Here is a 17,655-nt window from a genome sequence, read left to right as displayed (position 1 = left end):
ATTTCTTATGTTTATACAGGTAAACTAGTAGTATTAATTAACATAAGGCAATTAACCATTCATACTATCAAGGCATTCCGTTATGGCACAGACCGTTTAAATTGAAGAAAATGTGATTAATATCATTTCCTGCAATATCTTACGTCTTTGATCTTAATGTTAACTCAACCATCTGCATGCATAATATAATGTAATTAAGATATGAAAGGGAATTAGCATCCACAAGCTAATCTGGTTACATTGTTAACTTCTAACAAGATATAGGTAAACACAGACAAATACAATTCATATCTATTTGTAATTCTCTAACAATAAAGGCCTATATTTTAAGAACTCTAGTCTAATATGGCTTTGATAATTATCCTTCAAGGAATGACCCTGTTTACCATTTCAATACTTTTCTAATATGTCCTTAAAAGTTGATTTTGGGTCATCCAATTAAGCTGGCTGCTTAACCCTTGCTGACCCAACATCACACCAGGTAATGATGTCCTCTGGAGTTGTATACATCTGCAGCTGGTCTCTTCCAAGGTCTGTCTTGTAGAAGTGTTTGTTATTAAAGAGTTCTTTGTATTGTGTTTGTCTGTTAGTTCTACAGCAATCACATGCAGATACTTTATTCTTCACGTCCTTGCTGATGCCAGGCCACCACACTGATTGGTTGGTCTGTTCATGGCATTTAGTTAATCCCTGATGTCCTTCATGGATGAGGTTTAAAGTTTCTCCTCTCATTTTGTTTGAAATTATAATTCAGTTGCCTGAAATTGAGTCCATTTGACTCATTTAATTGTCCATGCACCACAAAGTAGTCTATTGTTGCTTCCTTAGTGTCCTTTAAATACATGGGACACCCAGCCCTAATGTGACTTAGAACTGGCTGAATAGCGTAATAGTTTTAGCATTCCATTACAGGTGTAGTCTTCTCCAGCTGGCTGGCATCCTCTATCCTGGATTTCTCCATGTACAATGAAGTCCCTTGTGCTCCCAGTTACAACACAGAATGGCCACTTACTCCTGCAGCTCTCTTACCTGCTTCCTGAGGGACTCCACCAACAGACACTAATCACACTGAGTGGTTCTCTATGCCTGGCTTTCCGACCATACTGTATCAAATTCTCTCAATTCTCTTGATTGGCTTTTCCTCAGCCCCATCTGACCTTTTTCTTATTGCTTCCTTAATTGTAGCATTCCACTCTCAGCTTCACACCTCTTCTTTATGCTGCTTTATGTACTTGGAACAGTTTTCCTTTTCTGCTAAATGCCCTCTCTCCTTCATGCTGTTTCACTCAATGTTTGTAAAGTGTATAGGTAATGTAATACTATAAGTATGAATTAAATTGAACTGTAGTTTAGAGGGACTCAATCAATTTGAAATCCAGTAAACCTAAAAGATACTTGAAACTACTTTTAACTATCTATTGAAACCCATTTCATTTTGTTTTAATTTATGATTGTATTTCCTTATTTTTCAGAATGTTTCTTTTCTTTCCCCTGTTGCTGTGTGAAAGATCCATATGAAAAAAAGGGGAACAGGTGAACTGATTAAAGTGTCAAATGCACAAAATAAATTAACATTTTCCCTCTTTAATCTCTTTCAGTTGTAGTATGCTTGTTACTTATAAGAAACATTTTTAGACAGAAATATGAATTTTTTTAAAGTTGATTTAAATTATTCTGTCACGTAATAGGATGCTTTTACTTGGTGAAATATATTCAACAAGAGCTTTTATATGGAAGGATGTAATTATACAAAAGACCAACGGAGTAAATTACTTTGTATTGTTGACATTTGATTTTTAAAAATCTATATTAAGAAATATATTTTGGTGAAATTACATTAATTGAAAACTGTTGCATTTTTACATGTGTTAAGCATCAGTGTAGTTCATGTATTTGGTTACATGATACTTTAATTTTATTGTTATGTCTTTATTAGGTAGTTGTTCTGAGTTTCTTTTCAATGATAAATCTGTTAGCCGATCAGTTTATACAGCAGAACTCGAAAAAATAGGCATAATTGTCAAAGCAAGGAACTGCATGGTTTTTCAGGTAAGCATTTAAGGTACTTGGTAATCTGCCAAAACTTGAGTGAAGCTTGGGAGTGCTATAGAGGTAACATACTTGGTCTGTAGAACTAGACAGTTACCTGTTTGGCTGACTAGGGAGCAGCATTAATTAGTCCCTCACTAATAGAAGTCTTGTCCTAGCCTAAGAAGTATAGGCTATGAAATGGGAATTGCAAGGTTTTTGTGTATGTTGGAGAATAGAGAGTGTGGAAGGGAGGTAGGGAGAAGCACTGTTCATGAGGAAAGCCAGTAATATCTAGTACTTCAGTTTATAGGTTGATAAAGGTCTTTTGTGTTCTGAATTTAAAAAAAAAACAACTCTAAAATTGGCTCATAACCATATTTCCTGAGCCAAAATAATTCTTCTCTCAATTTATAATACTCATAAATATTGGGGATGGAAAATCTTGTTAGGACATTTAGTTCTTCTCTGACATAGCACATTTTTTACTTAAATATGTTTTTCAGTTCTTTGTCCAGTTTAGTGTGCATTAATCTTCTTAAAGTATGAATTCATTGTTTTTGAAAGGTGCCACTGTGTGGTGCTTCACGGTGTACCCAGGGTTGTGAGGCATCTGGCTACTGCCTGTCCTTAAGCGTGAGGAAACCTTGTTTGCCCTTGCTAGGGGTCAGCTCCTCAACTCAAACACTCCCCTTCAGTCATTACAAGTCCCACTGTTTCTCTGTAGGTTAGCAATAGGCACACTCCAACACTTAAGCCCTCCAAGCATCACCCTGGAGTGTGCAGGCCCAGTCCACTGGGCGCTCACAATATTCACAGATTTTCTGCTTCCAAAGAAATAGTACATTCCTGCTTACCAGTTCCACTTCAAATCATCACTACTCTTAACACACATCAATTATACTTGACTTCGCTATAAATAAGTTTATTTAACAAAGCATTAGAGATTCAAGTAATAGCAAGTAGAAGTATTGGAAACAAATGATTACATTTATACAACAAAATCAAAACAGTTGCTAGAGTCTGGACTTAATTAGAAGGCTTGAGAGTATCTTGTAGAGTATTGCTCATGCAAAATGCTTGCAGCGTTTTACAGCCAGGCTTGGCTGTGACCCTCCTTTCATGAGAGAGCCATGCTGTCAGCTTGCCTTTTAGGTGAAAGATCCCATGTGTTTCCTTTTACGCTCAGATATACCCTAACAATCCTTTGTCTTTAGTCGTAAGCAGGCCACCTCCTTTAGTTTCTTTCATCCTGTGAATTTCCTTCCTGTAGATTTCAGTCATTTCTTTTGCCTGTGGCTTGCTATGCAAATAGGCATACATTGTCTGTTCACTTGTGTATTACATGCCTCACAAAGAGACAGGTGTCTGCTGCCTTCTTCAAAAAGGAACATTTCTGAGGTATGTCACCTTCTGGTGACCTGCCTTAACTCCAAGACCTTAAGAAAATAATTTTTAGTATAGATACATAATATTATATATCTGTACATACATTTTGCAATGAGTTTGACAACTAATTGCCTACTAGCTCTTGGTAAAGACCTCACATGCCTCTCTTCAGTGAACTATTATGCATATATCCAACCCAGGGGATCCCTGTAAAACCTTGTGCACTCTGTGAGTTGGCACCAAGAGGTCCCTGGGTCATACAACTTATTTGACAGCACTAGAGAATGAATTCTTCTATTTATGGAGAAGGTGCTTGACAATACCACCTTCCCTACGTTGGCCTATTAATGAACCCAAATACTCACCTGAAGAACCACTTCTAAAGTGAAAGTTCCTTTTTCTTATCTATTCGGTTCTTGGCCTGCCTGTGGAGACTACCAATAAGGATGCCAATGGTGATAGTGTATTTTGTGAGTTGAAGGTATCTATCCACTGGGAAATAGAGTAAGATCACAATGAAAGATAATGAAACCCTCAGTGAGTGGCCAGTCTTGGTCATTAGGGAACTGTGGTTGTTTTGAATTGATGACATGCAGATGAAAGACTATATCCCATTGCTAATAGTCTGAGGGTGTGTCTACACTGAGGAGTGAAGTCAATTTAATTTAAATCAACCTTCACCCAGCGAGCTGCAGAACTTGGAGGAGCGTGATCACACCAAACTTGTTGTATCGGGGATTGCATCCCCACCATCTGTGCTTAGATCGGCAATCAAAGGAGTGCACTGTGTGCAGCTATTCCACAGTGCAACTACCCGCAGGGGTGTTTGGGAAGGTTTTCGTCCTCCCATGATGCAATGTCCTCCTTCCCCCACCACCCTTCTTGTCCCAGTCCAAACAAACAGATGATTGAAAAAATGGGGTGAAAAGGCAAACACTGCACTCTCTGCCGCGTGCACGCCATTGCCTAAAAGGAATAGAGCCCTCTCAGCTCTGCACTATTGTGAGCATCACAAACACCTCATGACTTATTCTGCAGCATTTTCAGGGGAGAGACCGGAACTGCAGTGCTGAAAATTGTGTTGTTACTGAGGCTGGCTTGCTACAAGTACTAGAATGAAACAATTCCTGTTTGCTGCAGGCTGTCATGCACAATCTGCAGTCAGTGGAATGTCCTGGGAAACAAGCAGTGACTGGTGGAATCTCATAGTTATGAAGGTGTGGGATGATGAGCAGTGGCTGTAGAACTTTCGTATGCGAAAGGCTGCTTTCTTGGAGCTTTGCGGAGAGCTCTCTCCAGCCCTGAAATGCATGAATACTCGCTTGAGACTTGCTCTGACAGTGGAGAAAAGAGTGCCCATTGCTCTAGAAGCTAGGAACGCCAGAGTGCTACTGATCAGTTGGGAATCAATTCAGAGTTGGTAAATCCACCATGGGAGCAGCTGTGACACAAGTGTGATGGGTCATTAATAGATTTCTTCCAAGGAGGGTAGTGACTTTGGGAAACGTGGAGAACATAGTGGAAGGCTCCTCTACAATAGGGTTCCCTAACTGTGGGTGGGGCGATAGAGGGCACACACATCCCTATCTTAGCACCAGACCACCTTGCCACATAGTACTTAAATCAAAAGGGATACTTCTTAATGGTGTTGCAGGCCATTGTGGATCACAGGGGACACTTCACCGACATCAATGTGGGGGTGGTCTAGAAAGGTGCATGATGCGCACATCTTTAGGAACTCAGGTCTGCTCAAAGATGGAGGCAGGACTTTCTTCCCTGACCAAAAAATAAATATTGGTGATGTTGAAATGCCAGTAGTGATCCTGGGGGATCCTGCCTACATCTTGCTCTACACCAGGCACCTTGACAGCAAGAAGGAGCGTTTCAGTAAAAGGCTCAGCAAGTGCAGAATGGTGGTGGAATGTGCATTTGGACGTTTAAAGGCACGCTGGTGCAGTTTGCTCATTAGGTAAGACCTCAGTGAAAGCAACATCCCAATAATTATTTCTGGCTGCTGTGTGCTCCATAATATATGGGAGACCAAGGGGGAGAAGTTCCCGTTGGGTTGTGGAGGCGGATAGGCTGGCTGCAGATTTTGAGCAGCCAGATGCCACTGCAATACAGAGCCGATTGTGGAGTGCTGCGCCTCAGGAAAGTATTGAAAAACTGCTTTTGCAATAAGACAGAACAGTTACATGCATCGCTTACCTGTGCTGTGCTTTCACGTTACATCCCTACCCATCCCCCACCGATACAGTTCCCCACTGCTCTTTATTCCCTTCATATCAATAAGGAAACAGTAATGAATTGCAAAGCAGTAATATTTTTATTGGTGATTCTTCAGAGTGGGGAAAAAAGGAAGATAGTTTAACGTTCCGCATGCATTGTCTGGGGCAGAGGGGATACAGAGCCCAATTTGGCTGTGCACAGAGGAAAGAATCTCACATTCCCACTCTTTTTAAAGGGGCCATTGCCTCTTTCTGCTTCTTTCAACCAGCAATGAGTGGAGCACATACTGCACCCTGCACAACCTCCTAGACCGCTTCAGTGTGGGGGCTAGGAAAAAGTGTGTTAGCTCAGTGTTTTGCAGGGGCTGCAGAGGGAGTCTTTCCTGCTGCTGAGCTTCCTAAAGCTCAGCCAGATGCCTCAACATTTCTGATTGATCACACATTATATGCAGCATCTCATCTTGTGATGAACACTCATACTCCTGTGCTGCCTTCCTGTTGTCCATGTCCAGTTTGTCTGATAATGAAATCCTCCACTCTCTTAGCTCTGTGTCAGCAGCCATGGAGGCGTTCATTATCTGATTGAACATGTCATCTGAGTGTGTTCTCCCTCTCCCGCCTTATCTGCGACAGGCGCTCTGCAGGAGTATGAGATGGTGTGTTGAAGGCCACGTTGTCCGCTGTCAGGGAAGCAAAGCACACTGTACCCATTGTTAACTCCTCCCGTGGATGAAGAGCAATGTTGTAATGTAAAAACTCCCCTGAACATTCCCAAGGAAAGGCTAGAACCGCATACCATTGTATAACTATTGCAGTGGTTGGACTGTCATTCCAGCCATGGTAAGTAAGGGGTTAGGGCATCTATTTTAGGGAAATCCCCCAGTGCCCATGCTGCTTAAGTCTATGCTTCCCCGAGCAGCATGGATGTTAGGCTCCCATTGTCCTCCCTAAATCAGGATTTTAAGAGGTGGTGGAAAGGGTGTGGGGTGGGTAGGGCTTAACTGTCTCTGGAGGAATGGGCACCCATTTGCGGATGCCTGAGGCCCATAGCAACAACGTCTTGCTTAGGGACTTGAGGTGTGCTGAACCAAGAAACCATCCTCGGCTGCAGAATAACACACACTTTAAAAAACTTGCTTGGGCGGGTAATGTAAACGTGCGCCATCTTCCCTAGGTAACCATGAATGATATCAGTCTGCTGAAGGTCACATAGGTGGAAAGGGAGGATTTACTGCAAGCATCTGGCTACAGGCCTGGCCCTTATGTTGCTATGCTGTGTTCTGCGATGATGCTTGCACAATTAATAACAGAGGGGTGGGGAAAGTGTTCTATCACAGTGGAAGAAATAAGGCTGCCCTCCCAAGAAACCTGCAAAGATTGCAGAGTACCTACATGAAAGCTTCCTGGAGAATCCATGGAGGATTCTTGGAGGATCCCTGATTACATAAATAATCTTTTCCAGGGTGAACCCAATGCTTAAGCACACCAACTACGAGGAAGCACGGCCCCATCATCACACACACCACTTTTTTCTGCTGGTACAAGATTCTGAACTGGGGATATAGCCAAAGAAATGTATTTTGCAGTACATACTCACCAGACGTGCCTTCCCCGGCATCCCAATCAGTCACGGTTTCCTGTGTCCAACTGGGCTGCTCCTGTGTAGCAAATAGCTCCTGGCTTTCAGGTACAAGGGATACCACACTCTTCTGCACCCTGTTCTCCTAATCATCCTCCCCCTCCTTGTCCTCATTAATCCTGGCTTCTAATTTCCCCGAGGTATCTAGGCTGCATGGTGGCATAGTGGTTGGGTCTCCGCTGAGAATTGCATGCAGTTTTTTGTAAAAGTGGCTTGTTTTTGGTGACGAACCAGCACAACTGTTAGCTTCCCTACTTTTCTGATACGCCTGCCTCAGCTCTTTTATCTTAATGTGGCACTTCTGCACGTATCTGTTACACCCCTTCTCCAACATGCTGTGAGATATCTTCTCATTGATATCCAAATTTCTTCTGCTGTTTCGGAGCTGAGCCAGAACAGACTCTTCGCCCCATAGACCAATGAGATCCAAGACCTTAGGTTGGTTCCAGGCTGCAGCACGTTTGGGGCATGCAGGCCCCATAATTAGTTGTGCTGGCAAGCTCTCCGTGCTGACCTAATAGGAAATGGGAATTCAAAATTTCCTGGGGCTTGAGGGGAGGAGCTGTTTCCTGTTTACGTGGCCACAGTGCAGCAGAGTGCAAATGTCCAGAGCAATCACAACAGAGCATTATGGGATACTGCCCGGAGGCCAATAACTTCAATTTACGTTGTGCTCTGCCTACACTGATGCTCATTCAACCCATACAATTCGACTTCAGTGCTATGCCACTTGCGGAGATGGTTTTATTAAGTCAAATTTTACCACTATTTAGGTTGGCAGAACTGATATGCCGGTGGAGATGCATACGTTATGTGGTCGACGGAAGTCGCATTTCGTCAACCTACATTATCAGTGTAGACCAGGCCTCAGTATTTGAATTCTCCAATCCATTTAGTTTGACAAGCTGTTAAATTAGCCCCAAAACAATTTTTAAAAAGCATATTATCTTAAAACAAGAGAAATTTACTTTCAGTGGTTGATAATGATATTTGAATACTTAATCCTAATCTGCCTCAGAAGTCTGTTTAAATAGTAGCTTCCTGTTTAATTTTTTTGCAAACTGTATTTGGCAGTTAAGTGTTCTTAGTTTTATGTTCTTTCTAGTTAGGTACAATGGTTAAAAATCTCTTCTACTAATTTAGTTTTCCTTAAATATTGATAAGACATATAAAAATAGTCATCACATAGTTACAAAATAAATACATGTAGTACTTACTTTTCAAAATCTACTAAATTGTCTGGTTTAAAAATTTATCAAGATGTAGAAGGAACTGAATCTATCATATAAACTCTCTCAGAAAATTTTCATTTGAAGAACTTCCACCAGTCCCATAACATCATTGGTGTTGGGATAAATAAGACCTAATACTGCACTTTGTGTTAGTGGTAACACTTCCTGACGGGAGTTGTTGTTTCCCAAGTTTTAATCTTTAGTTTAGAAATTTTTTTGGATGAATTATGTAAACTATATATTCTTAAATAGTGAGGTTTGTATTGTAATTTGAGTCACACTTGCTGTCAGTACTGCTAGTTAAGAAACTTCATGATTCCACAACTTTTGCCTTTTCATATGTGGTGTCTCAGTGTCCAATTTAGGTTCAGTGTGGACTTTCAAATCTCTGTGAGGCTATTGAAGCAAGTGATATATTGGTTTTTATGGAAGTGAATAGCACAATATTGTCTGCAGTTTCAGATTCCATCGTTGTATGGTATAGTGATCTGCAGTGATTCTAAGTGCTACATCTTTGCAACTCTATTCTAGGGAGCAGTAGAGTCAATTGCAATGAAGAAGCCCAAGGAAAGAACACAGCTTTTTGAACAAATTAGTAATTCATGGGAATTTGCTGAGGAATATGAGAGAAAGAAGAAGAAAATGCAACAGGCAGAGGGGGATGCACAATTTAATTATAACAAGAAAAAAAGTGTGGCAGTAGAACGCAAGCATGCAAAGTTAGAGAAAGAGGAGGTAATTCCAAAAATAACATAAAAGGAGGTTTTCATATTTAAGAAAACATGGTATGGGGTTGATCCTGCAAACTGTTAGCATAGTGTGAGTTTATAAAATCAGAACTTTATTAAGAGTATGTAGAGCTTGGGTCAAGCACTTCTAATAAATTTTTAAATAAATAAATTTTCCTTGTTTTTATGGAAAGTGATGGTTTTTCAAGAAATATTTTTCGGTAAATGCTTCCCCACATAATGTAGATAATTTGTATAATCTGAAATATTTAACCAAAAAAATAAAATCAGCAAGGAAGAGTCCATGTTTTCCTGTGGGGCAGGATGAGTAGTTGTCTTCTGCCAGTATACATCAGTAGTACTGCATTTCTGTTATTTTTGTGCAGTCACTATGTGATGCGGAAATGAAGGGAGCAATAGTGGCACTTATTGGGCAGAATGTTTGTTTAAAAATGGAAGAATAAACTTTGCATCCAAACATACTTGGTCTCAGAAGGCCCAATTCTGCAATTTGCTTAAGTCCTAATGAATTTTGTTCCGGGGGTGTGAAACTTATTGAAACCAAGCTAAATTTCCACATTCTCTGTTTCTCTTAAGTGTACAGTGACCCTATATTGCGAAATTTGTTTGAGTGCATGCACAAGAGAAAAAAAGTAGTATGACACACTATTGGGTGGAATTCATAATATTACCCAGGAATTGGGGTTGAAATAATAGTTTCTAAGTATACAAAGTCCAATAGTCGTATTAATGAAATAAGTGACAATATTTTTTTGCAAGATTGGCAGTTCTTTTAGTAAAGCACTGCATTACATGGCTGAATTTTTTTGTGATTGGGGCACTTTACTAGAATCATAGTCACCAGTACTTCAAATCATTTCACTCTGGATCTGAGATTAGACTATTGGACAACTAAGCTATTGATTAAAAATCTTTTTAATTACAAATAAAATTTTGCTGTTTTAGGCAGAACGTTACCAGATGCTGCTTGAAGAATTGAAAGAAAGCAGGATACAGCTGCAACTTTTCCGACTTTATCACAATGAGAAAAAAAATGATTTTTTGAACAATAAACTGGATGAAAAGAACATGGATGTGACTACCAAGAAAAGCTCCCTTTCTTCTGCTGAAGACGCATTTAAAGCTAAGAAAAAAGTGCTAGGAACATTAAATAGAGACCAACAACACACGGAAAAAGAAATTAAGTAAGTTTTCCTATTATAGGACTGAACTGAGGCATTGAGTTAGTTTGCATTCTAAGTCATTCTTCAAAGTGTATTTCCTGATTAAGAGAGTGGGTGAAATTCTGGCCCCATTGAAGTCAATGGGAGATTTAAAAAATATTAATCACACGTTACAGAATAAATATATATAGTACTTAATTTTCAGCTGCTTTATTTGTCACTAGTCTCAATAAAACATTTTACCTGTTTACTGTAATGTTGTAGGTGTGCTATAGTATTGTACTTCACATTAAATCTGTTTTCAGTTATATGGATCAAAATATGACCTTTAGACTGAACCATCTCATACTTGGTCTCTACCTCAAAGGTGGTTGTTTTATTTATTTATTTATTTATTTATTTATCTTGTTCCACACTGCATTTCTTGGTTTCACTGAAATCCAAAGTTGAGAAAAATGCATTCCTTTTTTTTTTTTTTTTCTTTTAAAAAAAGAACTCTAGAAGTGTCATTGAATCAGAAGAGGCCCCAGTATATTAAAGCAAAGGAGAACACTTCTCACCAAATCAAGAAAGTAGATATGGCTAAGAAATCCTTAAAAGATAATGAGAAACACTTGGCTAAACAAGAGCAAAACATAAAAGAACTGGACACTGAGCTTACTGATGTTGAGAGAACTTGGAGAGCATATGAAAAGAAGGTTGAAGAGGAGATGTTGCAGAGAGGAGCAGATGTTGAGCTGGAAGCAAGTCAGGTGAGTTGTGGGAATGGCAGGGGGAGGGGAAGTACTAGACTGGAGTCAATTTTAAGCTAATGGGAGTTTGTCATTGACTTCAATGGGGCCATGATTTCACCCATTGGTGTGTGGTGTGGTGTGGTTTTTTTTTTTTTTTTTTTTTTTAAATGGTTACAAATCCAATTTGCTATAGACTGAATTTTAAGGAAAAACGGAGATTTGTCCAGTAGGATGAGAAATGGTGACATTGCCTTTATTTTTCATCTCTTACAGGATTATCCTGGAAACTGACAGATTTAAAATCTTTGTCAATTTGTACATAAAAACATCTTATTTCTGAATTTCAGTTATCTGAAGTAAATTGTAACATCCCTTCACATATTTTTTTTTGACTTACAGTGTAAGCAGTTGCTGTTCGCTAAGTGGTCACATTTAGCCCAGAATGTGGCTAGCTATACCATGATTGGGCCTCCTTTCTCGAATGGACAAAATGAGGGTCTACTATTGTGGCTTAACAGAACAGGATTTTTGTTTAAAGTTCCTGAAGTTCTCAGTCTCCTTGTGCTGAAAGTAAAATAGCTCTGCCAACTACATGTGCCTGAGCTTAATGTACATTTTTAAACTTGGGCCTAATTTATAGGGTTGTCCCAGACTTAATCCTTCTGTATATCTCTACAGGCTTTCTTCCTTGGAAGCTTCCCACATTGTATCAAAATAACTTATTCTTATGATTGACTCCTTTACTTTTGGCCCTCTCAGAGACTAGATGATGTCTTGTTCTTATCTTTTTTTCAGAAATGTTTATGGAAGCTTTAGTTTAGTTTTGTATTCAAAACAAAACTCTAAACTAGATCATAGGCAAGAAAACAGGAGAATAAGATTGTCTTATCTTTCATGGCATCTGATTGCCAATACTTGGCTCCATATGTGGATAGTAATTTACAAACTCTAGTTTTGATAAGATTATTAATTTGCTAGTCAAGCACATAATGCAGTGAACATTTCCCTTTATTTAAGAAAGTGAGTAATATTTGAAACTGTTTGTACAGCTGGATCGGTATAAAGAGTTAAAAGATCTAGTGAGAAAGAAAGTAGCTACATTGACCCAACAACTAGAAAAACTGCAGTGGGAGCAAAAAGCAGATCAAGAAAAGATGGCATTTGATCAGAGGAAGCAAAAAGAAATTGAGGTATTTATACTGAGATGGAATTTTATTTGGGAAGGGGGCGGGGGGGAACGACAAAACCCTGTCTGTTGTCTAACACTTGTTCGGTTTTTTTTATACATTTCTGTATAAATGCACTGAATGCATTCTTTACCAAAAAACACTTCAACAATTTTGATACAGAATAGATGTCTATGCTTCTCTTCTGACTCACCTCCTGCCATATGGCAGGCTTTGTCCTTCAAAAATTACTTTACATATCCATTCTAGGATGTGGCTTCATGCAAGTATGCTTGCAGATCTGAATGCTTACACTGTAATTGTAAGAATGAGACACACACGCACTGTCCTCCGTTCCTTCTTAACATGACAACTGTAGTGCTGGGACTCTACAGTATCAATGGTGTGTCTTGTCAAATCTTTGGTTTTTTTTTTTTCTTTTGAAGTTCAGTTTTGTTGTAGTGATCTTTCCACCTGGATAATTTTGTGGCTGATTTTTGTGTGCTTGGGATTAGGGCCATTTTTTGGTTTCATACCTGCTTTTGGAATTCAGCTCCAGGGTGTGAATTTTGTTCCAACTGCAAAGACAAAAAAGTGAGCATTTTCTGGTTCCTTGTACCATTGATTCATGGGAGATCAGAACAAGAAGTGTCATGTGACAATAAAATGTTTCCATTGGACCAGAATGGGTGCTGTTTTCTCTCTTTAGAAGGTTAGTCTCCTGCTCAGGGTTCATTTTCTGTGATCTTTATACCTGGAACCAGAAATGACGGAGACCCTTTTTAAAGGCTTTCCTTTCAATGGAAACATCACTGCATTTGGGTGGGATTTGAGTAATTTTTCCAACGCCCTGTTCAAGTCTTGTAGTTTTATCAACTACTGTGGAGTGCAGAGTCAGCTCTGTGGCCTTCACCTTTTGACGTGGAGAGAAGGTGTAGATGGAACTTCATATATATTCAGAAAACTTTAAAACACATCCACTAGAAAAGTGTAATCTATCAGGTTGCTCATGTTCCTGGGTTGGAGGGCTCATTCTGCTATATCTAAGGTTGCTTTTGTGGTGAACGCTGTTTCCTTGCTGTAGATTTGCAAAGTAGTTGCTTAGATTGCTAATCATTCACAGATGCCTTTTTCAGAACAGCAGTTCAACAGTCATTTTTTAAAATTAGCATTCTTTCAACAGTATGTTTGTGGGAGCAGGGGCTGGTGAGGGTGGGAGGGTGTACTGCTTTATCTTCCACAAGTGAGAATATACAGAGGCAATTCTCTAAGTAGAAGTGTTACTTACATGTAGCTATTTTTAAAGTAATACCACTTTTAGATATTGCACTCTCTTCTTACTATCCCCACTTCTTTGGAGATCTGATTGGTCTCCTTTACTTAATGAAAGGAATTGAAAGAAGCTGAAGCTGTTTCTTATGAATTCATTTTTGAAGATGGCTGTATCAATGCTTAAACATTTGAGGGGGAAAAAAGGCACATAGTAATTAATACTCTAGAGTTCTTTCTAGAATTTTATATTAACAGAATTCAAGTAAAAATTACTACCATAAAATGGAACTAATGCAACTCCCTATCTTTGATTTGTCCTGAGCTTTGAAACAATCATCTTATCCATTATAAATAGAATGAAATGGTATATTTGAATAAGTTTTCTCCATTTTCTTAGTTGTTAATCAGAGCAGCACAACTGCATTTCACTGGGTGGGCAGGTGGCCTTTAAAAAAAAAAAAAAAAAAAAAAGGGACATATTTCAGGAGCTGATGTCTGCTTCATGTTTAAATCTTTTAAACAACTTGCTGGAACATGTATGGTTAAAAATAAAATATTCATTTCCATACCTACTTTATTGATATAATTCACCTTAGTGAAAGTGAAGGAATTTGAAATCCAACTTCCCTGTCACCATGTACTGTACACTTAGTTTTCGTACTTTATATAATGAAAAATGACTAATTTCAGTTGCTGGTTCATATTCACTAGTATAATGCTGTGGTGTTGGGTTTCAAATTCTGCAGAGGAACATTTTAAATTTTGAAATATTTATAAATCAAAGAAAGCCAGTCTATTAACAGATTTTGTGAATCTTTTTACATTTGTTTTAAAGCCTAAACTTTGGTACTTTAAACTAAATGTTAAAAGGGATGTTACCAAGTGGTATTTATGAAATGTAAAGGTCCCTTCACGCTGAAAAAATGTATATACTAATTCGATTGAAAACCATAGTGGAATTTTGTTTTTGGTAGATAGATATAGTATAGTATTCACATGGGAAACTGCTGTCCATTAAATATTCAAAGTGATATGCTAAACTTAATCATAAAATATCCATTGAAGTCAAGGTTAGTCACAGCTAAATATTAATGCCCCACTCTGAAAATTTAGTGATATATAGTATTAGCAAATTGGCTTTAGAATTGCTTAATTTTGAAAATTGCATCCTATTTATGCTTGTTTAGGAAAATATAAAGCAAGTTGTGGAACAGATAGAAGACCACAAAAACAAATAGAGAAGTTGGAGGAGTATACCAAGTCATGCACGTATGTTTTTTTTAAAAAAAATTGTAATTCAGAATCTTTGCATACTATAAAAAACATTGTTGAAAAACTGCCCCCCCCCCCCCTTTTTTTTTGTTTGTGTATTTTTAAATGTAAGGGTAGTGGTCCTGCATTAAATACTGTTGTTTGTTCTTAGTTGTAATTTTTTTCAATAATTTTGGGTGTTAAAATTGGAATCAAAGAAGGGAGATCATCTAAGACAGATTCTACTGTCCTCCCAGATGTTACTTCAAGCATTTTATTTTTTTGTTTCCATTTCCTAATAAGTATATGAGGATCATGTCTTCATTATGGACTAGATTGTGGATTTACCACAAACCTTGAATAAGAGGGCAGAATGCAGTTTTATTGTTTTGCTGCTGTGAAAGCAGAATAGGGGCCAGATGGTGAATTAGTCATAGTTTATTCCCTGGTCCATGGTTTTTCTCCTGCCCCTTATTTGTGTGTAGAGTAATTGCACCAGCCCTTTTCTTGGCACATTTTACTTCCCCCTCCACACTGGCTTAGATATGCTGGCTTGTACTGGTTCGGAGATCTGCTATGGAGGGGGAGCTGCAGCCTAGTGGAGGAATGCTGTGATGCCCAATGCACGGTACTTTGTCCCCTTAAGCCCTGTGCAAGTGTGTGAAGTGGGTCATGATTTTTGTCAGAGGCTTTTCAGTTCAAATGAATTTCAAAAAACTATTTTATATTGATTCAGATTCACATTATGCCATCTACATGTGTGTGTCTGAGAGCAGAATTTGGACTAAACTAAGGAATATTTAAATATATTACTGTTTTTCCAACCATGTGAGTTGTGTGGCTAAATCCTTATGTAACTTGCTGGAAAAATTCTATGAATAACCAAGAAAATATAGAAACTTTTTTCATTGGAAAAACATGCCGTGTTTGATTTAACTTCTATAATTTTTAGAGCTCATTTATGTCTGACCTTGAATGGCTGAACAAATATTCTGTTAACCACTTAATTTTAGCAAAAGATGATATTAATTAATTGTTTGAATATCAAATCTTATAAATGGCAGCAGTAAAACTGGTTTGTAAGTAAAATCTATTGTCTCATAATTTGCCTTGTGTGTATCAAAATCTTGTTTCCATGTAAAGATTTTTCAGTGCAGCCCAGATGCTCTCACCTGTGCAATAAACCCACTTACAAAATTGAATGAAAAGTTGAGACTTCTATAATTGGGTTACAGTTTTCTCCTATCTTACCTTATTTTGGTTTAAAGTGAATTGTTAGCAGAGAAAAAACAACAGGAGAAAGTCCTAACTGATGAAATGGAGAATTCGAGAATACAGATAGCTCAAGTGAATGAAGAACTAAACAAAATAGTTGGTGAGCTGCAGAATGCTAGAATTGACTACCATGAAGGAAGACGCCGGCAAATGAGAGCAGAGATGCTGGAGAGTCTCAAAAGACTTTATCCTGATTCTGTGGTAAATGGATGGCTTTATTTACATTTTTGTCATGCTAATTAGATTCGAGAGTTGTATTTGGAGTGTTATATATGGCAGCAAGGGGCTTTCTGTGGCCATCTTGAATATATTTTAACTTTCAATCTACTTATGTATTCACTTATAAATGGGAATTGATAATGCAAATTTTGTACTACAAAAGAATTGTACATTTATTAAATTCAGTCATTCTGAATTTAAAGAATTAAGTGATTGAATTGACACCAACATTCAGATTATGAAAGTTAAAAATAAATTTACTACTGTTATAAACTACTGTTCTTTTTTCATGCTATCTATAAGCATACTATTCATTCAAGACTTTATTTTCCCAAATTTTCAAATGGGAGTATATTTATAAAAATTAGAATGATTGATTAAAATTAAGAGCAGCACTGGGCTTGTGTGTATGTAATGTAATAGAAGTGAGAGTGCAATTTTTTTTAACTGCAAAAAAAACTTCAGTCTCAGACGGTCCATTATGGTAAATTGTTAAACCGTATATGTACTTCACTAATACTAAAAATAATTGATAACATTTAAGCTTGTGTGTAAGAACTGGTATATATGGGTTCTGTTCTTATTTTAGAGGATACAGTGACATTTAGAGTTCTCAGTCAAGATCCATAGATCTTAAGCTTTTCATATTTTTGCCATCAGAAAGTTATACTTTGGCCTGAAATGCATATGGCTTTATTAATTGCTTCCTTATCTGTGAAAGGGAAATTTTAAAGAGACCCTCTTGTTCAAAGCTGGCTAAATTTGGTTTGTTTGAGAGATTGCAGGAATATTATTTTTTCAGAAGAGATACAGTGCCTGCTCCAGTCTCTGTGGCAGGGGAACCTAAAATAAGTTCAAATATATGAATATTATGAAGGTCCCAACCCCTCCCTGCTGTTGAGGAGGGAGTGCCTTTCTTGCACTGCTACTACCACAAAGCACTTTTTGAAGACTTTTGGTGACATGTGAAGTCCAATTCACAGTACTTTGTACTGGTAACGATTAGGCCCCACTGTGAATCTCATATTTCATTCCCTGGGACATACTAGTTCTGATTGAGGGCAAGGGGGCTCTTGTCTTTCAGAGGAGCAGAGTTTTGTGTCCTACTTCCAGGACTTGCCTTTGTCCAGATCAGTGTGTCAGTTCCCACACATAAAGGGGACACAAGTTCTGATTTTGTCACGGGGTGTCATAACAGCTACCATCAGCCTGCAGAGTTGTTGGTGCCAGGGCTGTCAACACTGAGGTCTTCACTGACATTGACGTAATCAGCAATGAAGTCACCAGTGCTCGTTTTGCCAGTATCCTGT

At 38.3% G+C, this 17,655-nt stretch overlaps 1 protein-coding gene across 1 annotated transcript in view; it reads left to right on the top strand.

Moving 5' to 3' along the window:
* Positions 1–17,655, top strand: part of SMC1B (structural maintenance of chromosomes 1B) — a 77,750-nt gene that overhangs the window by 5,002 nt on the left and 55,093 nt on the right. The window contains 8 exon segments of the mRNA XM_067531031.1: positions 1,937–2,049; positions 9,048–9,251; positions 10,211–10,449; positions 10,922–11,180; positions 12,212–12,352; positions 14,788–14,824; positions 14,827–14,869; positions 16,120–16,327. Of these exon segments, the coding sequence (XP_067387132.1) occupies positions 1,937–2,049; positions 9,048–9,251; positions 10,211–10,449; positions 10,922–11,180; positions 12,212–12,352; positions 14,788–14,824; positions 14,827–14,869; positions 16,120–16,327 (1,244 nt within the window).

The sequence above is a fragment of the Emydura macquarii genome, unplaced genomic scaffold (assembly GCF_026122565.2).
Source record: "Emydura macquarii macquarii isolate MOO-44397 ecotype Brisbane River unplaced genomic scaffold, CSIRO-AGI_Emac_v2 contig_3122, whole genome shotgun sequence".
NCBI classification, from domain to species: Eukaryota; Metazoa; Chordata; order Testudines; family Chelidae; genus Emydura; species Emydura macquarii.
Note: the sequence above shows the minus strand (reverse complement) of the source record. Positions and strands in the feature narration are given on the sequence as shown.